General features: G+C 33.7%; 2 protein-coding genes across 4 annotated transcripts; one reads left to right on the top strand and one right to left on the bottom strand.

Moving 5' to 3' along the window:
• Positions 1–1,486: 1,486 nt before the first annotated feature.
• LOC140057227 (uncharacterized) lies at positions 1,487–8,744 on the bottom strand. 3 transcript variants are annotated; one of them, XM_072102792.1, is made up of 7 exons: positions 8,638–8,744; positions 7,910–8,076; positions 6,991–7,118; positions 5,921–5,970; positions 5,242–5,310; positions 4,850–4,973; positions 1,487–2,002 (listed from the first exon to the last, which is right to left on the bottom strand). In XM_072102792.1, the coding sequence occupies exons 2-7, from the start codon at positions 8,062–8,064 to the stop codon at positions 1,665–1,667; spliced, it is 864 nt and encodes a 287-aa protein (XP_071958893.1). In that variant the 5' UTR covers positions 8,065–8,076; positions 8,638–8,744; the 3' UTR covers positions 1,487–1,664. The 3 variants fall into 3 exon arrangements, with proteins under 3 accessions (XP_071958893.1, XP_071958895.1, XP_071958894.1); XM_072102794.1 differs by having other exon boundaries at positions 7,910–8,071; positions 8,638–8,735; XM_072102793.1 differs by having other exon boundaries at positions 8,606–8,680.
• Positions 8,745–8,935: 191 nt separating this feature from the next.
• Positions 8,936–25,275, top strand: LOC140056089 (glycogen synthase kinase-3 beta-like). Its single transcript, XM_072101333.1, has 9 exons — positions 8,936–9,399; positions 15,231–15,421; positions 15,840–15,923; positions 17,914–18,024; positions 18,239–18,369; positions 18,755–18,861; positions 19,074–19,267; positions 20,022–20,208; positions 21,752–25,275. Exons 1-9 carry the CDS (start codon positions 9,318–9,320, stop codon positions 21,895–21,897), a joined length of 1,233 nt encoding a protein of 410 aa, XP_071957434.1. The 5' UTR covers positions 8,936–9,317; the 3' UTR covers positions 21,898–25,275.
• The last annotated feature ends 1,146 nt before the right edge of the window (positions 25,276–26,421 follow it).

Below are 26,421 nucleotides of genomic sequence, written 5' to 3'. Positions count from 1 at the left end.
TAGTTGGTTCAATTTTCAGTAGGTAGATTTTAATAGGCCTACTAGTCTATTTAGAGCCTAGTTTACATCTTAGGCCTATACCTCATCGTACAGAAAATGTAGATAAGCATTAATGGTCTATCTTTTACCTTATTTCGTATTAGGACTAAGATTAGAGTGATTATAATAGCGTTGAAGCGAATTATTTTCGCGCGTGTCATCTGCTTGAGTTACCACACACCGGAAGTTATTCTTGGTTATGCAAATTACTAACTGTATCAAGCCCCTCCCTTGACCACTCAAGCATGTCTTTTTTCCTTAAAGGGTAGTTCCGGGTGGTTTATCCTGTATAATAATTAATATCTGCCTTCTGCATAACCATAATTAGGTTATTATGATATATGCATTAACTTTCATTTCTAAATTTGAGGCATTTTTGTTACTAGGGAAGAGCATATAAATCAAAAGGCCAATTCAATTGTACATAGAAACCATTTTTTGATTTTATTACTGTTATGGGCTAATAAGTGGGGTTATCCGATTGATTGTTGGTTTTTGCCTTCCGGAAAATATGCATTTTTTAAATGTCTATTTTTTTTAATGAAATTTTGTGTAGTGTATACACCAGAAAGTTACAGTTTTTTTATACCTTATTTAGCCTCAGTCACTTGGGGTAGAAACCTCGCGTCTTCAAAGGGGTTATTTCTTTATAATGGTGATTGCTTTTTCCATAATTTTAAAATTGTAATTACTGTATTTCTATTGATGTTTGTACTATGTGCAGATATTGTTTTTAAATTGATTGTACATATTAAAATGACATGTGTGTTTATTACTAATGTAGTGTATGACTGACTAGAACAGTGCTATGGTGATGTAATGTCAAGGAAACATAAAGGTAGGTTCCATTTCTCAAAAGACAGCCGAGAAAAAGAGTCAAGAGGCATTTTTGGTAGAAGCTGGGATCCACTTGATTTAGGATATTTCCCTCTTAAGCGTGGTTCCCACTAGCGACGCAACACAAGGACGTAACGCAACGCAAGTGAATTGACCAATCACAATCGATGGCTTATTCGCTTGTGATTGATAACTTCGCTTGTCATTGGTTGAAACGCTTGCGCTGCGTTTACGTCCTTGCGTTACGTTCTAGTGGGAACCACGCTTTATAATATAGGACTCGCTAATAAGGTGGAAATAACACAGATCAATTAAAAATTCTAACTTTAAAGGCTTGTATGCATTTTATCGATGGTAGCCATTTTGAATATATAGCTAGTAAGTAATTATCCAGCCAGTTGGCTCAGCCGAAAGCTTTAGTGTGCGCCGGGCTTTAGATGGCCGAATTTGCTTCGGATCCTCCATATTCGTAATCAGTGAGGTCAAAATATTCAAAAATCTAGTGGATACCAGCTTGTACCCAAAAATGGCTCCATTTCAGGCGAAATAGAACCTACCTAGGTAATAGTACATACCCTTGTCTGTTACAAATCTATAGGCGACAACTAGATTTTGCAAACAAAATGTTTAATACCTTTTTTTTTACAATAACTAAAAACATAAGAAATTTTCCTGTAAATGTTTGGATTGGATGCAAGTCTGATACTGTAAAAGTTGCATGATCTTTTCTTCTTTACGATCGTACCTAATAAAAACAACTGACCAATAGAACGTATTGTTTGGTCAATTCATACAGTCTCATGACCTTGCTTAAAGTTCAACATATCAGGTGGTACACCAAAGGGATTTAAACTTGACATACTCATTGTTATTTTATTTTTCGAAGCTATTGCAGTTGTTGAGCTTGCAATTGATATTTTAGACTTTTTTTTCTTTCGTGGACGAATATCTTCATTTTGATCAATTTCATCACACATTTCAGTTGTAACAACATAGTCTTCATTGCTGTAAAGAAATTCTTTTAACTTGTCACTTTTCTCTATCATTAAGTTTTTTTGTTCTGTTGTGTCAACATCATTGATAAACATCTCAAGGTTTTCCATACAATCTAGGATGATCAATGCATCTAAAGAAACATTAACAAAGCTGTTAAAAATTATATCCATCATATCTGATATAGGGTACTGATATATTGAATGATAGTGACAGTGATACATGTGGTGACTATACAGTGTAAGTACAAAAAGGAAGGATAGTGATGAGGATGCATGACAATAGTGATATATTGAATATGAAAATAGTGACAATGATACGGATAGTGATGATTACACATGCCAATAGTGATACTGTATATTGAATGATACATGATGACTGTATAGTGTAAGTATAGTGATGCTGATGTATGATAATATATAGTGCAAGTATAGGAACGATAGTAATGATGATGCATGATAATAGTGATATATTGGATATGAAGAATATTGACAATGATAATCATAATATATGATCATTGATAATGATATTACATACTGTGAGTGTATGAAAATAGTGATGATGAGTCGTAATGAATACTATGTGGATAGTGATTAAAATTCATATAGAAGTTAAAATCGTTGACAGACAAAATATATATATATATACACAATACGAACAATATTAGCTGGAAATAAATTCTTTAAGTTCACGTTTAAAGGAAATAATATTTTCAGATTGTCGAATGATTTTAGGAATCATATTAAAATACATAGGCGCTTTATAACTGAAACATGAAGGTCGAGGAACAATATAATTACAATTAGAGATGGATCTGGTAGTTGGTCGACTTCCGGGCTGAGTCCTGGTTAACATGCGACTGATGTAATCCGGAATGGTATTGATGGAAGCCCGATAGGCGAGACAACCAAGTTGAAACTGATAACGTTGAGAAACGGATAAGATGGAAAGGGTGTTATCAATAAGGTGGGATGGGGTATGAGGGTGAACTTTCAAAATAACTCTTTTAGCTCTAATTTGAAGTTTCTGGACTTTAGCAACGAGTGGTGCTCGTGAGCCCCAGAGAGAACAACAATAGTCAATATGAGGTAAGACAAGAGCATTGTATAACATAAGAGATGTAGCTTGGTGGACAAATTTTCGAGTTCGGGCGAGGATGGAGATAGAGGAACTTAATTTGTTGCACAACTTATCAACGTGCGGAATAAAAGTAAGACGATGGTCAAGAATGATGCCAAGATGCTTATGTTGGGTGACCTGTTTGATAGGTAAGTTGCTAATAGAAACATTTATAGGCCAGAGTGAAGAAAGCCTTTGTGGCGTTCCAATAATCATCACTTCAGTTTTTTGATGATGATGATGATGATGCATATACTGTATGAGGATAGTGATGATGATAGTCATAGTGAATACTACTATGTGGATAGTTATGATTCACCATACATGATAATATTGATAGTGATGATGCATATATTGTATGGGGATGTGATGATGACCATCATAACAAATACTACTATGTGGATAGTGATGATTCACCATACATGATAATATTGATAGTGATGATGCATACTGTATGGGGATAGTGATGACAGTCATATTGAATACTACTATGTGGATAGTGATGATTCACCATACATGATAATATTGATAGTGATGATGCATACTGTATGGGGATAGTGGTGAGTCATATTGAATACTACTATGTGGATAGTGATGATTCACCATACATGATAATATTGATAGTGATGATGCATACTGTATGGGGATAGTGATGATGACCATCATAACAAATACTACTATGTGGATAGTGATGATTCACCATACATGGTAATATTGATAGTGATGACAGTCATATTGAATTCTACTATGTGGATAGTGATGATTCACCATACATGATAATATTGATAGTGATGATGCATACTGTATGGGGATAGTGATGATGACCATCATAACAAATACTACTATGTGGATAGTGATGATTCACCATACATGATAATATTGATAGTGATGATGCATACTGTATGGGGATAGTGATGAGTCATATTGAATACTACTATGTGGATAGTGATGATTCACCATACATGATAATATTGATAGTGATGATGCATACTGTATGGGGATAGTGATGATGACCATCATAACAAATACTACTATGTGGATAGTGATGATTCACCATACATGGTAATATTGATAGTGATGACAGTCATATTGAATTCTACTATGTGGATAGTGATGATTCACCATACATGATAATATTGATAGTGATGATGCATACTGTATGGGGATAGTGATGATGACCATCATAACAAATACTACTATGTGGATAGTGATGATTCACCATACATGGTAATATTGATAGTGATGACAGTCATATTGAATTCTACTATGTGGATAGTGATGATTCACCATACATGATAATATTGATAGTGATGATGCATACTGTATGGGGATAGTGATGATGACCATCATAACAAATACTACTATGTGGATAGTGATGATTCACCATACATGGTAATATTGATAGTGATGACAGTCATATTGAATTCTACTATGTGGATAGTGATGATTCACCATACATGATAATATTGATAGTGATGATGCATACTGTATGGGGATAGTGATGATGATAGTCATATTGAATACTACTATGTGGATAGTGATGATTCACCATACATGATAATATTGATAGTGATGATGCATATATTGTATGGGGATAGTGATGATAGTCATAGTGAATTCTACTATGTGGATAGTGATGATTCACCATACATGATAATATTGATAGTGATGATGCATATATTGTATGGGGATGTGATGATGATAGTCATAATGAATACTATGTGGATAGTGATGATTCACCATACATGATAATATTGATAGTGATGATGCATATATTGTATGGGATAGTGATGCTTTAGTTTATGAGGATAGTGATGATGCACTATAGTGATAATTTGTTTCTCCATATTTCATTAATTACCAATGTTTGAGAGTTCTGGTAATGTTTTATCCTGTACTAATGCATCAATCCACTGGTAAAGACGTTTAAAGTCTGGGTCAGTGGAGAAGCTACCATGTTTATCTCTTGAAGCTGTAGAAAGCATCTGTAATGACAATTTTCACATTTAAATATACCAAAATAGCAGAACCTATAGGCAGAATTGTACAAGTACTAACAATCTTTCTTCAGTAGTATTAGTAGCTGCTCAATACGTTTACTATTTGTACTTTATGGCACTTTCCATTGCATTAAAGTTTACACATGAGGATGACAAACTGGATGTTGTTGTTAATATACTTTTGCTCTTTCACACACATAAATAAAGTATTTGCTTTTTAATATTTTTAGAAACTAATTAATATCAACTTAACCTTGGAAATTTGAGATGAACAATCTAACCCAGTTGCCTCAGCTTGGTCCTCTAATAGTTCAACCCAAGGCTTGAAAATATAAATTTAGTTTAATAAAATGTATTACTTTATTGCCGGCGATGATGATGGCAACTTTATACAGTAATTCAAAATGAGGCTTTAATTTGTTTTTATTTGATAGGAATAAGTTTAGCTTATGTTGGATTTTTGATACAGTATCAATCAATCAATCAATCAATCGTTCGATTTATATAGCGCCATTCCAACATTCATTGCTCATGGCGCTGTAAAAAAATCAGAAAAGGTGAGTTTTGAGTAGTGACTTAAAGTGACTCAATAATGATGTGTGTTTAATGTTCAAGGGTAGGTGGTTCCAGAGCCTAGGTCCAGCAACACTGAAAATCCGATCTCCCCAACTATGTTTGCTCCTTGGAATGTCCAGTAGCACCTGATGACTAGATCTTAGTTCTCGCTTTCCCTTCTTGACTGTCAACAATCCTGAGAGATATTTTGGAGCGCAACTATTTAGGCATCGGAACACCAGCAGCAGGATCTTAAATTTAACATGTGACTCCATGATGGGTAGCCAATTTAACTCTCTGAACAATGGTGTGACGTGTATAATATAATGGTTTTAATGATCTGTTTATGTATTTTGTCAATATTACAGTAGGCCTACCTGCAATTGAGGATCATCTTCAGCATTTTCAACCTCTGTATTCTTTTCAGCTGTTAAAAGCAAAAATAAAAGTCAATCATATGACTTTCCACTTACATACTACCACAAATAATAATGTAAACTTGGTTTCTTTATTGGTATACTTTTACAGGGTTCTCAAGTACTATGCGTGACTACTACTATGGAATGATGGAAATGTATGCAATTTTGCAAAATTATGATTAGTATGATTGGTAAAACCATTACAGTATGAACAAAACAACACCCAAAAAGTCATCTTTCTTTCATTTCCACAACTGTATTAAAGCTCAGGTACAGGCATGAATTTTAAATATAATATTTGGTTAATTGTACATAAATCAAATATTTGTAATATAAATCAAGACGAAAAAAAACATGAGTTTCCCTTAAAATGGTCAAATACAAATTTGGCAAAATTCTGCTATAAAAGCCAGGAAGACTTTTTTTTAGTAGTTGGGTAGTTTAACTTAAAATAATAACATGTCTGATGACTCTCTAGAAGGTGAAAAAAGATGGTGGATAATTTTTGCTATAGCATAAAAATAAACCTTTGAAGTTGAATAAAAATACTACAAATGTAAAATTCAAGTTATATTACCTATATTTAGTTTTTTTTAAATGCATCTCTATTTACCACATTTGTGTAAAAAAGAATAGATTTCACATTGTAATTTCAACTATTCCCCCACTGATAAGTGCTTATTTTCAAGTTGGTGTAACGCAAATAAAATCCCAAAAATTCTGAAACATAGGGGAAACTATAATAGATGGATATTTATTCAATGTATGATCAATAGACATTTTTTACCGGCACCTGGCCTTTAATGTCAAAACACAGGATTGGTTGGTTTTTATGACATTTTAAGCGCCTACAGAACTCTTAATGCGAAAATTAATTACTGAAATTAATTATAGGAAGTTGAGAAATTTTAATAAGTGTTTTTTTTTTCTGCTGGTGCTTTTAATTTTTGATTTGATGGGTACCCTACTCGCAACCACTTGTTTAATTTTATTTCATAATAAACATTTTACAGTATTAACTTTCTTACTTTTTATGCGTGTCAGAGATTCGATATAAGCTTCAATGTTTTCAATTGACTTCGTCTTGATACTCTTCTGTAAAGTCTTCAAGTGTGTTGGACTTAATTTTCTCAGCTGCTGATACTGTTTAGAAAATCTGTATAATTTAAATACAAGTTAAAAATACACTAATGACACTGTAGCTTGGTGTTAAACAAGCTAACCTACTAATCCACGGTGCTTGGTTCAGCCCAAACCAGAGTCATTTTGTTTTTACAAAATTTAATTCAATCAGCAGACCTCTCAACTTTGAAAAATAAATATTGCTATATAAAGCTTTTATGAAAGTGTGTCCAAAGAGGGCAATCATTTTGGTCTGGCATGCCAACGGCAGAAAAATGCAGTGACATTCAATTATTTAATTAACTTATTAAACAACGCATAATACGCATCTTACGAACCGATATTATATTAGTTTTTGGTTACTATTCTATTATACTAGTGGAAATTATAAATGTGTATAAATTATGTATATGGGCGGATGTATAAAAATGAAATACCCCCTGGCCCCAGGCTAATGTTGCTTCGCTCACAACATTAGGCTGGGGGCCAGGGGGCTCTTTGAGTAATTTTTAGGTCGTTTCAATCGATTTCTGAGCACATCAAAATTTCGCCTGGAAGAATACAATATTTTCGGGTTACTACTGTAGGCACTGGACCCTGATGTGCCACTGGTTATATTCAAGGAAATAGATACTGTATTTTCTGAAATGACATACGATACGGTATGCATGTCATACTATAGTCATTCTTACTTTCTATTTCATTTAAACAATTAAAGATTTTGCTGTTGAAAAGTGAGGGGACCTCCCCCCACTAAAAAGTGTGTGGGGGTGGGGGGGGGGGGGGTTGACATGTTGTTAACATTTTGTGACCATCCATCCTTACGTTGTTAAAGTTTTTAATAAACTTTGTTTTTGCGACAAAGACCAGTAGTTGCATTCATGCTTGACAGGTGCAGCATCAAATTTTTGTGGCACTCGAATTGTGCGTGATGAGTGCCTCCGTACAAAATTCTTGTCAAGCGGTTTTCTTTTCGGCATCTTTCAACTGAACTGGAAAAAATTTGTTACAATTAACTTTGGAATCATCACTTTGTCGGACTCATAGGCTTAGCTAAATAGACCTACAGTAGACTTGGTAGGGGGTTAGGCATATTAGTAGGCTAGTTAGTATAATAACTATAGTATTATATAGATTAGTAGTAGTATTATCCTGTTACTTTTACTGTAGAGTAAACAATCTAATGCCACCTGTCTACCTAAGCCTGTATATGTAAAACCATAGATTCTTTACTCCACAGACACCACCAGCAGACACTGTCAGTGACAGCAGGATCGGATGGTACTGCTGAGTCTTCTATCTATCATCATCTAGCTAGTTAGTATCTAGTCTAGCTCTAGCTAGGAGGCCCTCTACTAGTAGTAGGCCTAGGCCTAGCTAGCTTATTACTATTAGCATTATATAAGAAGGGCCTAAAACTAGGCCTATCTAAAACTAATTCATATTAATTTAATTAAGTGCTTGTTGAACTTTTTCGCCAGCAGTAGGGCTCTGCCTATAGAAGTCAGTACAACAACTAACAATTAAATACTTCATTTATATTCCGAAGGTACCTTGTTAGGCTTCTAACTAGGCCTAGGTAGGCCTATCTACAATACACCACCACCGCCGAAAGGTAAAAAGATGTCCATGTTTAGTTATGCATGAATCACCACGTGCCCTGAACAATTAAAGTTTAAAGGTTGAAAACTATAGGTTAAATCCCACAATTCTTATTGGTTACACAAAAAATATCATTCGTCACCACCGTAGTCGCTGCGAAAATTCATTCGGTTTTTATTCGGTTATTTTCGGAAGACAATACGCATTCCTCATTGGTTGCTGTTAGTCTATCGAATAGCGCCGAGCTTCCGATGAACGCTGTAATGGCAGTATTGTGCGAATGACCCGTACTGGCAACCAGATTTTTCTTATCAAACACGGGGTTAATTTCATTTTATTTTTAATTCACCTATCTTATTTTTAAGGCAGTTGATCAGATATGATAATTAATTAATAATCTTTGTGAATTTGTAACAAATAAGGCTCTATTATTTCTTAATATTTGGATTTAAGGGAAATTCTACACACCGAAGGAACTGTCATTGATTCACTCATCGCGCTAGGAGTCATTCGCTGCGCCTTGTCGACTGGTGTGGCCCGCCTCCCAACAAAAGGGAGTGACTACTGAACTTAACTAATATTTTTTGGAATAAATACGATGTAAAATACTTGTAACTGAAAATTATTAATTATGAGTGGAAGACCAAGAACAACGTCATTTGCAGATGCTAATAAAGCAGGAAGTTCTTCATACGGAGGATATAAAATTTCACGTAAGTTTAGTGCCAATTTTCTCGATCAAAAATGAAAATGAGAAATGCATTTGTATTGAGTGGGCTAGGCTAGTAGCTCTCCTAGTACTACTAGGCTATTCCATAGCTAGTCACACAGGCCTAGCTAGGTTGAAGCTAAGCTTCATAGCTTTACCTGTGATTGTGTAAACGTTGTCTTCTGTTCATTCTGCAATTAATTAGGCCTAGGCCTATATAAAGTATGACATATTTTGAAAATAATATATATATATTAAGCTGACTAAAATATTTAAAAATCATATGTGTGCAATTTATATAATAGTTTATACCAGCCTAGAGTCTAGGAATTACTGTATTGCCTCTAGGGTTACAGATCATTCCGGTCGCGTTTTGAATCGGTTGCATATCTTGTAATGAGCATCTATAGGCTGCATACTGTAGAATTCAGGCAAAATCAATATATGAAAGACGTACGAGTTTCTCCCCCACACTCTGTGTAAATCAGTTGCATGTTAGACATTAACTACTGCAATCGAGCATGCAGTAACAACAATAATTTACACGGCAAAAGCAAGTATCAAGTATAATCTTTATTCGTTCCCACAAGGAGAAAATTACATTGCTCGTCTTAAAATACATCATAATTACAATATTTATAACAACACGAAACAATACCAACTTTAAAAACTTATTATTTCATGGTGCTCATCTGGATTAATTCAGATGATGTTTCCTGATACCTGTGGGCATAAAGGAGACAAGATATCGGTTTGTGTCGGCAGCCGCGGATCGCAATCTTCCACTGCGAGCACTCCTGAGACTGCCTAAATCGGAATTCAAAGGATGACTTTCATCCCTCAACACAATCCCAAAAAGCCTGTCCAGGTACTCGCAATAAACTGAATCCACCGACTGCTGACACAAACCAGACATCCTCTCAACCCTTCTTACCACCTGATCAATTCTACCCTTATCTCCATCTGTAGAATTTTCACCCCACCTTGTAATATTTCCTCCAACAATAATAGACTGATAGACTGTAATCAAAATATTATTAATTTACACTGAACTTGTACAGATGATACTAGCCTTTGCTTGTATTCAATTTTACGATGACCAATGTCTGGTTTATAAACAGTTTGATGAGTTTCAAGTCAGTCGAAATTGAGAGAAATTACTATTATTTTTTGTGAGAATTTGTTTTTAAAACATTGATGTCGGCCTAGGCCCACCGCAGCTCTGTCCTACTGTTAAATTATACACTGGGACTTTGCCTGAGGATATGCTTGTATGAAAGGTGATCGTAAAGTCTAGGGTGGGATTATACTCAATGAACTATGGTATATAAAATGTTTTTTTGAATTTATTTGATGTTTGCGTACAGTTTCCCTGTACAACTCTCTTTTTCCAATTTCTATTCCGAAACTACTTTCTCTACTGAAATTGTAATTAATAGCACAGTGCATGTCACAGAAGGGGAAGTTTATGTGGGTGGCAAATGGTTAAAATGTTGGAAGCTGTGTTGTTCATATGGCTTAATGTACAGTAATACATGGTATATTTCTTTTGGGAATGATGGCTGTTGTAGGTTTAAAGGTCTTAGAATTATCATTATCAAGGCTTACTGGGAAATTTGTAAGGTTATTTAAATAACATGCAAGACCGAGTAAAATGGATTGTTTGTCTTCACATCTGGATTGTTTTTGTCAATACACAATAGCTGTTTAAAAAATAACCCAAATTTGTACTGTACATTATGAGAAATACATTTTTAGATTACTGTTATGTTTAGTGATTACTAAATAACAATAATCTAAAAGTAATAGGTAAATCATTGCAACTTTTAAACTTTAATTACATTTAATATCAATTCTAATTGTATAACCAGACATTCAAAATTGCAGTGTATTAAAATGTTATAAATTCCTGTACATATACTGTATGATACAAGCTGTTGCAGTTCTATTGTGTTGTGTGAGTCGTGTTCCATGGAGTCTACGGAGAGGTGTCAAAACATGCAGGGGGTGTACACTACACATATCATTCTAAAGTTGTTTTTGTCTAGTACAAATACAGTAATTGAAGAAACTAAGGCTCATTCGGGGGATCCTATGATGGTAGACTGTCTTTTATCGCTTATTATACATTGATACTCTCTATCCAAATGCTATCATTAATTTGGAATATTGAATACGGTACATTTTTTATAAGACAATTAGTGACATGCACCTGTCCCCTACAATGATAATACATTGCCAAACAAATAAAATATACATTAAAGCTATGTCTACACTATCAAACTAGTTTGACAAAAAAAGTGTGATGTGCCCAAATATGGCAGTTTTTCCCAAATATGGTAGTCACGACATCATGTCCATATATGGGCACATCGCATTTTTTTGTTGCATTAAAAGTTTGAGAACTTAAAAACTTGCACATTCTAAATTCAGGTTAAATCATCAATACAATATCAATTCCAATAAAGATTTTACCACTTTTATTAATTTGTCTTCATACTGAACAATAATAATGATTGTTTATTGTATGGTAAAACATTTAATAATTACACTGGTACAGTATGTACTGTAGTAATTGTACCAGTAAACAAACAGCTATTGTGTGGCAACTTTGGCATACTGTACAGAACAGTGTGCCTGATCATGATAATTCTTTTACATTATATAAGTTTAAAACTAATTTATGGAGGAAAAATTGATCTTTTCTCCAAATCAGATTATAGATTCATGTTAAAAATATTACTGCCAGTAGTTTTTTTTTATACACCTTACCATACAACTGAAGATAAGTAGGTCTACTGTACAATTCCTAATTCCATTTTAGAGCTTGATAAAAACAAGCACACATCCAACATTGTCCTCCCAACCCCACTCTAACAATTGTGAAGTCCATTATGGGTGGCCTTTTCTTAGATTGTCCTAGAATAAAATAAAAAAAAACAAAAGATATTTGAGTTGGTCTTTTGCAAGAAAATCAATTAAATTTTTATTTTGGAACTTGGGTCACTATTTTTTTTTAATACAGTAATAGTAATAGTTAGTGAAGCTTAGGCGGACAATGTAAATGATAGTGTTCTGGTAACTTAAAGACACCTTCCCTACGTTTTTTAGATCTATTTTAAGATCAAAAACTATATTTAATCTAAAAATAATACTATATTGCGATAACTTTTTTCGTTTTTAAATGGTTAAAAATGTAAAAAATAAGTCGATTCTAATACCGTACTGACGCGGGTATAAGCCCATACTCGGGTATAAGCCCACCCCCGACTTTTGACTAATTTTCATGAAAAATGAGGCACTCTGGTATAAGCCCACCCATTAATTCGAAGATCTACAGTGTGTGTCGTAATACATTATTTTGTATTTGGCGACGTCCATACACCGAATACACCTACCTTTGATCATAACCAAGCTAGGCTAATATACGCTAGTCCATATGAGGCCTAGCGGCCCTGTTTTGTTTACACTCCATAGCGGTCGAAGATCGCTTCACACATGACGTTACAAGTCGCCAAAACGGCAAACCACTATTTGGTATCGGCTGCCATAAACAAGCTTATTAAATTTCTTTGGTACATTTCTATTTAACGAACATTGTATACTTGCTTTTCTGATTGATAAATTCTTGTTCAATTGATGTTTAAAATAAGATATTTTACGATAAATTACACGAACTATAAGCTTAATTTTCCGACACTCTTTACACCTCGTGTATTTAGAGGCAACGTCGTACACGTGAGGGCGCTCGCTCGCATGGTGGAATACACAGTGTACAGTACATGTGCTGTTTTTGACGATCTGCATTTTTGGATCCTCGGGTATACTGTAAGCCCACCCCCCAAACTTGACGTGATTTCATGTTCAAGGGGGGTGGGCTTATACCCGCGTCAGTACGGTAATTATAGCGGCCCGCTATAAATCCCAAAATGCATTGCACGGATTGATATTTCTGTTTTTCTTCTGTAATTCACCCACTTTTCGATCGATCGTGAGGCCAAAACAAATGGAAGACTCCTAGTTTTTCAGCGAAAATACCAGGTTTTCCCCAATTTGTATCAACAGAGTCTGGCAAAAATAGAAAGAAAATTAATCCAGCAACTATACTGTACAACGTCAGGCTAGGTATATTTTTTTATTTTATTTATTCGACTTCTCACTAACTCAGTTAGTGAAGGATCTGGACCAACAGGTGGTAAACACCTCTAAAACGGTCCAGTCCCAATTTGCACAGTGGCTGTGTGTGACAGTGGCTGTGTTTGTGTGGACTAGTACACCGGGGTAACCCCCTACTCGTCTCGAAAGATGTACTAGGTTCTTTAAAGTGCGCATGAGCTATGTGTACACTGGACCTACGGTTTATAGTCCCTATCCGAGAAGACTCGTTCTACCACCAGAACCATGGAGCGAGTGAGCCTCGAACCCTTGCCGATTTTATGGCTACTACTTAATTACGGTTCCACTGTCTTAACCGCTCGGCCACTCACTCACTAATATATAGCTAGCGTACGATGTTCGTACGTTACCGATGTTTACCAGCTAGGCCTATAAAACTAAGCCTAGCTAGGCTAGGCCTAAAGACCGTCCACGAGAGGTCAGTCGCCGTGAGCTACCTAGGTAGTGCATTGTTTCTAACTTTTTATCATAATTTACCATAAAACGTACATTTAAGACAAGGAATGACCTGGTTTAATGGTTTAAGTAATATATGTATTATTTTTACAAAACGTCACAAATTGTAGGGAAGGTGTCTTTAAACATAATATTAACAGTAAAACACTTAATTATCACATTAAACTAGCTGTACATTGTGCTAATCTGTATATAATTTTTACTATATTCACAGTAATATTTATTTAATAACATTTAAACTTAAAGACAATTAGAATTCCTGATATATTTCTACTTGAAATGATAATACTAAAAATACATATTTTTTTTCTTCATATTATTGATGTTGACAATGCAATAATAATTTCTTTCAAACCAACCGTTCTGCTAAACAAAAGTAACGGGTCAAATATACTGTAAATGCAATAAATAAATTATTTTTGCTTTAGGCTCTAGTGTTAGTTACTCTGTGTAGCAGATAACATTGATTTTTCCTGGCAACTGATGTCCTATAGGTCTCTAGTAGGTATCTTAAGTGTTCACACACAGTGAACTGCCCTAGCTTCTTTGTGAATAGTTATTGAATTTGGTTTTAATCAATGGATGAATGATCTTCACTGCTTGGTTAGTTTAGAAGGTCATGGATTTCCAATGGTAATGTGCGTCAAGCAGTTCATGCATCTACGATATCCTTGAAAATCTTTTTTAAAAAAATTAAAATTTGTTTACATAATTAAATAGGTTATTGTAAAGTAATGTAAATTATCTAATGGCAATGATGTAGTGATCTTAAAGTTAAGAATTTTTAAACACAATACAGTTTAGTAACTGTTGGGAGGGTGTCAAACCTACTGTACCTAAAGATGATCAAATACAAATTATTTGAAATTTGTCCATGAAGATGCTACAGATACTAGTTTCCATGATGTCACCATGAAGTTGAATGATAGGAAAGTACAGTAGCTGGTGGGTGTTCGTTTGAGTGAGGATGAAAATTTGGATTGTGACATTCACATTTGTTGATATAAGTTTGCGGTACACCACGTATGTTAGTTCTGAAAAGAACTGTTGAGTTTCTCGACGTTTCAATCAATATGCCTTGATCGTCCTCAGGTTTGGTTTAGCCATGCAAACCGTCAAACAAGACATTCACATTAATAGTGATTGGTAGGATACAGTAATTTGTATTTTTATTGATTCTTATAAATTTGTCATTTCTTGCAGATAAAGATGGAAGTAAGGTAACACATGTAGTTGCCACAGTAGGACCTATGCCAGACAGAACAGTCGATATTGCATACACAGACACTAAGGTCATAGGTAATGGTTCATTTGGGGTCGTGTACCAAGCCAAATTAGTAGAAGGAGGAGATCTTGTAGCTATAAAGAAAGTACTTCAAGATAAACGGTTTAAGGTGACTTATAAAAAAAATATTTTGTGCCTAGCTTACCTGGATAAACCAACATAGACCTCTCCCCTCCATAACATAACTCAAAAAGTAAGAAAATTCCCCTCCAATATAGTGGTGTCTGCCCATGCAATAAATAACCAATAAATGATAATGGTGATTTGTGAGCTGAGGGATGCTCCCACTTGAGGGCATAGTTTGTGGACTATACCATTTGTGGAGAGAAGTGTTCAATGAATGTTCTACTTTTCGAGTTATATTGTATCTCGATCTTTGAGGAAAATAGGCTATTGTTATTTCATCCAGGTAAGTGGCACTTATCATACACCACCAACACCACTGTTGTGTGTACAATACAATCTGTTTGAATTTCTTGTACATACTATTTTTAATATGCAATATTATTTTTTATTTCATACTACAGAATCGAGAACTACAAATAATGAGACGATTAGAGCATTGTAATATTGTTAAACTAAGGTACTTCTTTTATTCCACTGGTGAAAAGGTACGTATTATTGCGAATACACTGCTTATTACATTATAATATTGTTAAAATACATTCATAATCATATATAAATTTCTTATTTATGACTTCAAGTACTGAACAATAGTATAATAAATGGCTCACACAAGGTTTACTGTTAACTAGTGCATCACAACACAACCTTAATAGTAATTCAACTTTGATTGAAACATTTTAGTATTTATATATTACTGTAAACTGCTCAAGCGTGGTTCCCACTAGCGACGCAACACAAGGACGTAACGCAACGCAAGTGAATTGACCAATCACAAGCGATGGCTTATTCGCTTGTGATTGCTAACTGTCTATAACTTCGCTTGTCATTGGTTAAAACGCTTGCGTTGCGTTTACGTCCTTGCGTTACGTTCTAGTGGGAACCAAGCTTTAGAAAGAATTTATACAGTAGGCCAAAGGCCCAACACAGATAAGGAAACTTCTTGATATAACATTTTAGTATAGAATAAAACACCATCAAGGTTAAAAAAACATAACTCTGGTCAATTAAGTTATTACATTAAAAAAAAAAAGCTTTCTTAGGCCTTAGGTTATCAATTACAGTAGTTCAAAAAATGAAAAAAACTCAATATAAATTAATCAGTTACTCTCTGAATTCATGAACTTGTAAGCTGATAATCTATGAAATGCCAACTCCGATACATTAATTTTCCATCTCATTGAAGCGGACACTTCAGTTCTCTATTGTCAAATCGTACTGTGTACTGAAATGCTAAACCATGTTGTTTGAGATTGTCATCACCATGGCAACTAATTAATTTGATTAGTACACTTTTCATCTCAGTGGAGCAAACATTTCCTTACTTCCTTTTTGTCAAATCTATTTTGCATGTTTAACATTTATATTCACCTTTATAAATGTTCATATCAATACTATTAAAGATGTATTGTCCCCCAAAAAGATGACAAATAAAGATTAATAAAATCAGATTTTGAATAGGCAATTTCACAGTTTTAATAAATTTATTAACTTCTGTAGAAAAAAATCATTAAAAAAAATAATTATTTTACTTATAAAAAGACAAAAGAAATGGTTAATTTTAACCAAAAACCATTGTCTTCCAGACAATTTAGGTATATTTTGCTTTAAATTACATTTTTTTTGGGGGAAAATGTTTTTTTTTTATCAAGTTTTTGGTCAAAGTGAATAACTTTTATGTGATATTAAAATGGCATATTCAACAACAAAAAATATTTTTTTAGGGGGACAATATATCTTTAATATCTGTCTTGTTATTAATTTAAAATCTATCGGAATGATTTTTATTTAATCCGGATAACATTTTTGGCCACAGAAATTCTTAAGACTTGGATGGAGTATACAAAATCCATAACAATGGAACCTATCACACACATTTTAAAAACCATTTTTAACAAGACAAATTTTAAATTTAAAGTAAAGGAATATTTTAGCAACTTACTGTAAGATTTTAAAGAATGACATGAAATATTATTTTAATAATCAATTTTATACAGTATACTTTATATGTTATGTTTTATTGTTTTACTGGTTTAATATTTTATTGTTTGTATGTATATAATGGACCCCAATGGAAATAAGCTGGAATGATATTTACCGGCTTTTTTGGGTTATCCATGGAAGACTACCGTATGTTTTAATTGTTCTTGTTTACCAATTGTAATGTATATTTGTGTACTTCCGAATAAATTCAAATCAAATCAAATCCATATACATTTGCAATTAGTATTTAATGGTGTATTTTAAGTGCCCTACTGCATTATTAGTGGTGTCCCCTAAAATATAGGAGTTGCTTTATGTTAAAATCTCTTGTTCCCCTAAAATACAGTGTAGTACTCATGATTTTGGTATGAAAAGTAGAGTCAAATGGTTACATGCTTTACTGATAAAATATTTATCATTCAAAAAAAAAAAAGTGTGATACAATTAAAGAAACTTATTTCAATTCTTCAAATATATATTTTTCTTTGTTTACAGAAAGATGAAGTGTATCTTAACTTAGTATTGGAGTATATACCAGAGACAGTGTATAGGGTTGCTAGGCATTATAGCAAAAGTAAACAAACCATACCATTTTTATATGTAAAGGTAAGGCTATTTAATTTTATAGAACCATCCCTCAACAGACGACACCACACCTTTAAAAGTTACTGGAGAGCACAAATTTCTCCAGGCTTGTGAGGATTGTGGAAATATGGAAAACAATAAAATAATAATCTTCTGTAAGCGTGTGTAAAGTATACCATTTTCCATAAGTGACAATATCTTCTATTACAGTACCTGTTTTGTTTATATTTTTCAGTTGTATATGTATCAGTTATTCAGAAGTTTAGCATATATCCACTCTCTGGGTATCTGTCATAGGGACATTAAACCTCAGAATCTGCTGCTTGATCCAGATTCAGGAATTCTTAAACTCTGTGATTTTGGAAGGTAAGGTTTTGTTCACTACTTTTTCCTGGCTAACTTAACTGGATAAACCAACATTGGCCTAAAGTAATCCTTTGGCTTTCTGTTAAAAAAATTGTTTTCACTTGCCCACAGGTAAATGGAATAATCTTATAAAACATGTATTGTAAGCAGAATGTATCTCAGCTCAACCTTTCTCTCAGTTAACTGCTGAATAGTTACCTATTCCTACCTACTGTATTTTTGTTCAAAGGAAAAAAAAAAAAATTCTTGGGGTCTTACAGTTTAAAAATTTATTCTGGTTTACATTCATGGGCCAAACCTTCTGAAAATCCAGATAATGGTTGACTATTGAAGGATCAGAAAAACAAATTGAAATAATGTTTTTGTTTTTTTTGTAATTTTTCAGTGCAAAACAGCTTTCTCCTGGGGAACCTAATGTGTCTTACATATGCTCACGCTACTACCGTGCCCCGGAGCTTATCTTCGGTGCTACAGATTACTCTTGCAATATAGGTAAATCTTTTTTTAAGGAATTATTTTTAGGCTTTACCTTGTTGGTAAGTCATTGTTTTAGCAGAAAACTCCTCAAAATTGATAATTGCAAGCGAATAATATGCAGGACATGAATTTGGAGGTGGAAGGGAAAAGTGTCAATTGCTTTACATAGTTAAAGTTAAAACAAGCATGCATGAATTATGAAAGTTTTTCTTGTTTTCGTTTATTAGATGTGTGGTCAGCGGGATGTGTATTAGCGGAATTGTTGCTAGGGCAACCAATATTTCCCGGAGAGAGTGGAGTGGATCAGCTTGTGGAGATAATCAAGGTGTTGGGCACACCATCTAGGGAACAGATAAAGGAAATGAACCCCAACTACACAGAATTCAAGTTTCCTCAAATTAAACCCCATCCATGGAATAAGGTAAGATCCATGGAATAAGGTAAGAATAACTCACAGAAGCCACAAATGACAATATGCCGACAACGGTAGTTAACTATGCATGTGTGCTCACATGATGATTTGTGCCCATTTTTATTTTTTATTTTATTCAATCGAAACCAACAGCGATAATTACCGCCACTAAGAGGTTTAATACAAACAAAGCCAGGACTGTTTAAAGCACCTTGATTGGTCCTAACATTGATCAAGGGCTTCTCTCGTCCAGTGCCCACCTTGACCAGAGGAAAGGCATAAGCCAATATGTCTGAGGCAGATACTAGATGCAGGGGCTGCCATAAGAGTCAGCAGTGCTGATTTCAAATGTCTAACGGGACCCCAGCTCCATATACAGCACCCGATATTCCCAGATGTTCTCCCATCCAAGCGCTAACCAGGCCCAACGTTGCTTAACTTCGGTGATCTGACGAGAACCGGTGTTTCAACGTGGAAATAAAAACCTGAACCCCCTACCCTATAACAAATACTGCCCACAGGATTTCAAACTTTAGTACATGAGTTTTACAAGCAGTAGTTATCCATTTCTGGCTTGCTAAGCCTTTTCTAGGCCCCTTAATCAGAGTCGCCTCTCCACAAAGTTGTTTAAGCTGGTGGACTTTGTCAAAGTTATGTCATGATGGAGTGCTGGTTAAATTACTAACATAACTCGCACCAGTTTAATAATTTATAGTACGACTTCCTTTCCTTACCTGGTCATGTTTCTACTTTTTTCTTGCAGGTATTTCGAGCTAGAACACCACCAGATGCTATAGGATTGTGCAGCAAACTTTTAGAGTACACACCATCATCTCGAGTTACGCCCTTAGATGCGTGTGCGCATCAGTTCTTTAATGAACTACGTGAACCCGCCACAAGGTTGCCCAATAATAGAGAATTACCAATGTTGTTTAATTTCACTGCACAAGGTATGTTTATTTCACTTGGTGGTTTATACGGATTTATGAACCCCACAATCGTGGCACATTTTGTAAGCCAAAATTCTATTTTTTGTGACAAGATGCTACGCTCACGCTAAGGTCAAATTTTGTTTTGCAAAATTAGCGAAAGGTCGCCGACTTTTTTCCGCAAAATTGTAAATTCTTTGGCGAATTTTAAAAACCATCAAAATGGCTAAACTTTTTGGTAGATACATCAAATAAATATGTAGGTTGTTGTCTTGTATTGTTTTTATTTTCATTCATTCAAAAATTTGTGATTAAAATACAAATAAAACATGACCGCATTAAAAAATTTTAGGCCTATCTACTGCAGCCTCAACGACCTGATGCGATACCAGTCGCCACGGCCATGAGGCCTACTCAATAGTTGAATATCTATGCCACGGAACGGACGGCTGAGTCATGTATGATCGACGTCAGGTCTCTATTAATTATCAGCATATGCAGCCTGCCTGGATAACGTTTTTCATCACAAACTATATAATAAATAGTTTGAGTTGTATATGTTTCTTCTTATTCACGCGCGAAAACATCGTAACACACACTACAAACTAACTACGACACGACGTCGGAATTTTATCCAGCATGCTTGTTATCGCGCGATATTTGCATCTGTACACATGCGCAGTTTGTTCGCAAATTGACAACTCCAATCGCAATTTGCGAAAACGCGAATGGTTAGCGTGAGCATAGAGATGGTTGTTATTTATAATAGAATTTCTAAGCCAGTAGAACTTCCAAGACCTTATGTCCTCTTAATGGCTATCAAAATATAAATCGTGTTCTCCAAGTCAACATTTTGATTAGCAATTTTTCATGTATGTTTTGACGCGTTTTAAATTCATCACAAAATACCTCGCACAATTCGCGAAAGTAATTTCATGTACACATTTTAATGGATTTGACAATTTTTAACGCATTTGCATGTATAACCAGAGGTGTAAAGCCCAAAATTGTCGCACGCCCTTTATTTTCGAGATTGAACAAGGATCGCAAAAATAAGGGGCATGCGAAAATTGAGAAATTCCAAACTATGTTTTGTTTACAGATGATCAGGCCTAGCCTAGGCTTAGTTAGCCTAAATATGGAAAAAATGAAAATAAAATCATTACGATAAACTTCTAATTGTGTATTTTTTTAAACATTTACGAACCCCGATTATTATTTATATTGTTCAGGTGTAATTAAAACATACAACCGACCGAAAATGCTAGCTAGGCCCTACTCAGCTTGCGCTGCCTCACTCAAAACAATAATGAAATTCCCTAGGCTTAGCCTAGCCTAAAATGCAGGGCTAAGCATCCAAATTGAATCGCCTAATTTTGCGATACAGTTCTGCATTTGCATTGCAACTTCTGTTTATTGTGTAGCCATCGGCGGTGCGAAATATTGGGTGTCCCCTGAATAAGAGGTTGCCGTATTGTTAAAACATTGTTCATTTCACAGTGTCTCAATGTATGGTTGTTACTGTACTTTTACTATAAACATCTTTAATATGATGTCATTTCAGAATTAAAGATTAAACCACAGCTGAATTCGGTTCTCATACCTTCACACTACAAAGCTGGAAAAGGTGATGTAGGCTCATCTGATAGGACGTCCGTGAATGCAGGAGAATCATCAAGCTCGGCGCAGGGAGCATCAGGCAGCACTTAACCCCAATGTATACACCACTATCGACCATGGACACTGCCTCAGGGATTGAATAAAGTGAACATGATCGCTGGTAATACTGAATTTTGGTTCCGTGCTTATGACAATGGTGTCCACGTGTTGTGTACAGCCAATGTAGTGTACAACTATTTCATCCAAATTATTGATCATCCTGAAGAAGAACCGATTTGGCTGAAAAATTGTTGAAATCACGTTGTGAACTTATTTGAATAAATATAAATATATATATCAAACATTTTTGATCTTGCAAAACTTGTAAATATATTTTTAGTTTTCATATACTGTACTGTGTTATTTTTAATTATTTCTTTTTCTTTTTAATCATTTTATTTGTTATGTAAAATTAGAATGATGTACAGATGAAGATGTGCTTATTGTTTTATTATTTGTAATTTAGTTATTTCGAATATTGTACAAAATGTGAAGCTTTCTGGGATATAACACTACTAAATGGAAACACATTAAACTGCGCCTTCAAACAACCAAGTAATCAATAGTGTGACCTGTATCTAAGCAACAATAATATTGCATGTTTATTTATGACCTTTGACTTAAGTATACATGGAAACAATACTTATTCATGAGATATATTATTTATCACCTTTTAATCAACCTTCAAAATATGGGAAAGATTAAAATGCACCATGTGACCTGTATCAAAGCAACAATAATATTGCATACTCATTTCTGACCTTCGACCTAAGTAAACAATATATTGATATTATTTATTGTCTTATAATCAACTATTATCCAGTATTTAATAGCCTATAATAAAATCATTAACAAGTTTTAATTATCAGCATGAATAAGTATTTATAAAATATGTAAATCAGTTGATTATAATATAATTATAATATGTGCTATTGTCAGTGAAGTTTACATAGAGAACAAGATAGCTTATGCATGCTTGATTTTAATATGATTAAGTTTAGTTGCCAATGTTCAGATGAGGTAACTATTAACTTGATCACTAATATACTCCCTTGTTTATTTATATCATAAGAAATGCACTGTATTAAAATGACTTCTTTAAGATAGTAGTTTAAAACCAGTAATTATATTTAAAAAAAATATTTAAATAATGAAATTGTTGGTTAACTTGTTCAATCAATTCATGTGAAATAATAATATTTGTTCTTGTTTAATTATTGTCTTTAATATTTATTGGTATTTTAAACAATTGTTATAATTTAATTGTGATGTATGTTTGTTATTTTTCAGCTTATTTCATTAGTTTATTTTTTTGATGATTTATACGATTTTTAATCGTGAAAATATCAATTGTGTATGTAGTTGTTACCTTTCATACCCTAAGTTATCATTATTGAAATTGTTATTCATTATCTTTTTAATTAATGTCAAGTATCACTTTAATTGCATTGATTAAAAAATAATTATTTATTTTATGTTCGATTTTAAGCTGTATTGTCATGATAAAATATTTTTACTACTTATTCTGTCATGGGATTAAGATGATCGAGATTATTATAGAAGATTATCTTATTAATGGTAAAGGTTAATCCGATATCAAGCATAACATATAAATATCATCTCTTGTAATTACACTTTAGTTAAATTTTAATGTATGAGTTAAGATATTCTGAATGATTGTTAATTTAGGATTAGGATCTTTATTTTTAACATTAGGGATTAAGTTCATGGTTAAGGATAATCTTAGCCATGGGATTAAGCTTGAGTTGTGAAAATTGGGCATTTATAAGACGACAAGTAAAGGAATTAAATTTAACTAAAATGATCTTCTGCAGATATTAATCCGGTAGGTAATATCTGAGCTTCAGATTATAATCTGTTCTGATCAGGATTTGGGAATATCTGAATTAGAAAATTAAAATTTATCTCATCCCCTATTAGATCATCATGAGTTAATCGATTTAGGGAATTGACCAATTGTTTATATAAACATATGTTCAATATTGTTCTTGACAAGTACTGTTTTAGATGCCTATGTAATAGAGGTATGTTTGTGATCTTTTTACTTGTTTTCCCAACAGTACAATTCATTTTCTTGATCTATAAAGTGAATTTTAATTGCCTTTATTTTGGTAGAAGACGTAAATGCTGCCTATGAAAATTGGATAGGTTACCAGAGATGCCATGGTACAAGTCAGTTTTTTGGTTTAAAGTCAACCGGGCCAAGTTAAATCTTACAGCAAGTGTGAAATGCCACACTTCAAACTCACTGTGATGGTATTAGTGGCACTGCACTGAAGTTTTAAATTGGCTCAAGATTCAATTGCACTGAATATGTTGTATACGGTGAAGGGAAACTGTACCATGGTAATTCAAATATTTTGTACAAAAAACCTAAATCCTAGCTGGTTTTATTGCTTCAAAATCTTAATGTATAAATGAAAGCAAATTTTCAGCAATTGTAATGTTTGTACATAGAGGTTTTAATAAGTTCTTGTGATGGTGTGATTTTAGATTTTGAAGGCCGCACATAAATAGTTATCGTTTGTGATTTTCTTTAGTTGGCGCACTACACGGTTTCTTCCACCCAAAAGATGTTTTAATCCCTGGCCTCGTACCCTGAACACTAAAGTCCAATCTTCACTAGAAAACTGATTTTTTTGGTTTGAAAATAAAGTTAGCCAGTTTCAACTGGTCTACACTAACAAACGTTGGTAATCTTTTTTTGCCAAACAAGAGTTTTCAAACAAAAAATTGCCAGTGTAGTCAGATTAAGTAATCCATGAATTAATAATCATAATTAAGGTAGTTATTAGTTTGTGGAAAAAATATCATAATTACAAATAACAAAAACATACATGTTTGAAAAGAATGGAAATGTAAACAATATACTGTAATATGAGAACACCTGAGTAGATAGTAAATTATCATGTTTGAATTTTGTAATGAGGTCGGCTGACTGTGGAGAAATGCGGAATGTTGATAAACAAACTAAAATGTCAACATTTTATTATGTGCTGCTTTTTGTATAAATGTAACATTCCCAGGCAACTTATTCCAAAGGTGTGTGTTTTTACCTCACAGCTTTTTTATAGGTTTTGCTAGCAATGTATTGTGTATACACATATAAGCATTTAGCTTTGTTGATTGGAATAGTAATATTACCTCAGTAGGTTGAGCTTATCCCCTATAATCGTTTAATTACTTTGTAATAGAAAATGTTTAAACATGATTTCTTATCTTTATAATGTTAGTGATAAAACTTTGAATGGGTTTGTAAAGATTGTAATGCGCTAACTAAAGCTGTTGTAATAGAAAAGAAAACAATCTCCAAACCTTCCTTGGATGTTATTTTCTTTTTAAATTTGTGTACAGTGTAGTAAATGATCCAATAAATTACCATTGGAACCCATAACAATTGTTTTCGTTGTTCAAGTTGACTTTACCAAAATTACAGAACTATCAACAGTTGCTTTCAGTACAAAATGAACATTCCTGAATACACCAGTTATTTTTTGAAAATTTTTAACATTACATTTGATTTTAAACCGGGAGGAGAAAAAAATGTTTTGAACACCACCATTAGAGTATAGTAATAGAGTTTTCATTTAATGAAAATTTTTTTCGAAAAAATCCCTTACTATAGTACAGGGATTTTTTTTTTTAAATGTCCATATTTCGACCTTTTTATTTTTTGACATAAATGGTTACTATACGTCTATAAGATGCTTATAACGCAATATATGCACATATATAGCAATGTTATTGCATAATAACAGTATTTTAAAAAGTGCGTATTTTGGCCATTTTTCGAAAAAATCCCTTACTAGCGCAGGGATTTTTTCAAAAAATGGCCATATTTCGACCTTTTTATTTTTTAACATAAATGGTTACTATACGTCTATAAGATGCTTATAACGCAATATATGCACATATATAGCAATAATATTGCATAATAACCGTATTTTAAAAAGTGCGTATTATGGTTATTTTTTGAAAAAATCCCTTACTATAGTACAGGGATTTTTAGTCGGGTGGACGCGATTCTATAATTCACTGTCTGTCTGAGCTGTCTGTCTGTCCGGTATCACTATGCGTTTTATCGCTTTTCTGTACTTTTTGAACTGTTTTGATGTCAACATGTGGGCATTTACGTGAAATTGTGCACCTCCTATTGTGAATGACGTTAGAGTTGCGCAACGTAATTTACGCGCGATTTAACGATTTTCTCGTATTTAACATAGGTCAAAAACCAAATAACATTTTAAATTGAAACTTTGCAAAAGTTTAATTTATATCAGGCGCTAACTTTCTGTTGAAAAAAAAAATGTGTGTTTTACACAAAGTTACGTGCGCAAAATTAATTTTTAATCAACTTTTTACGCGTTTCTTGTCATTTGAGCATGTCAAAAATTCCCATACGCGCGCAAATATTTACGAAAAAATTTTTGATGAAAAAGTTCAAAAATTCGTCAAAATTATGCCTTTTTAGTCGCGTGGACGCCAGTGGGGAGCCTAGAAAACCGCGGCGTTCCATTGACCGTGAGTACATCAGAGGGCTATTATGCACTATGC

The sequence above is a fragment of the Antedon mediterranea genome, chromosome 8 (assembly GCF_964355755.1).
Source record: "Antedon mediterranea chromosome 8, ecAntMedi1.1, whole genome shotgun sequence".
Lineage (NCBI taxonomy): Eukaryota > Metazoa > Echinodermata > Crinoidea > Comatulida > Antedonidae > Antedon > Antedon mediterranea.
This window is presented reverse-complemented; position numbering and strand designations above follow the sequence as displayed.

Coding starts and splice junctions, on each gene's coding strand:
- LOC140057227 (XM_072102792.1), bottom strand. CDS start 8,064: ATGCCGAAAAGAAAACCGCTTGACAAGAATTTTGTACGGAGGCACTCA. Junction 5,311..5,920: donor AAGATGATCCTCAATTGCAG/GTAGGCCTACTG, acceptor TATATTTTCAAG/CCTTGGGTTGAACTATTAGA. Junction 4,974..5,241: donor GTTCATCTCAAATTTCCAAG/GTTAAGTTGATA, acceptor TTGTCATTACAG/ATGCTTTCTACAGCTTCAAG.
- LOC140056089 (XM_072101333.1), top strand. CDS start 9,318: ATGAGTGGAAGACCAAGAACAACGTCATTTGCAGATGCTAATAAAGCA. Junction 18,862..19,073: donor AGATTACTCTTGCAATATAG/GTAAATCTTTTT, acceptor TTCGTTTATTAG/ATGTGTGGTCAGCGGGATGT. Junction 20,209..21,751: donor GTTTAATTTCACTGCACAAG/GTATGTTTATTT, acceptor ATGTCATTTCAG/AATTAAAGATTAAACCACAG.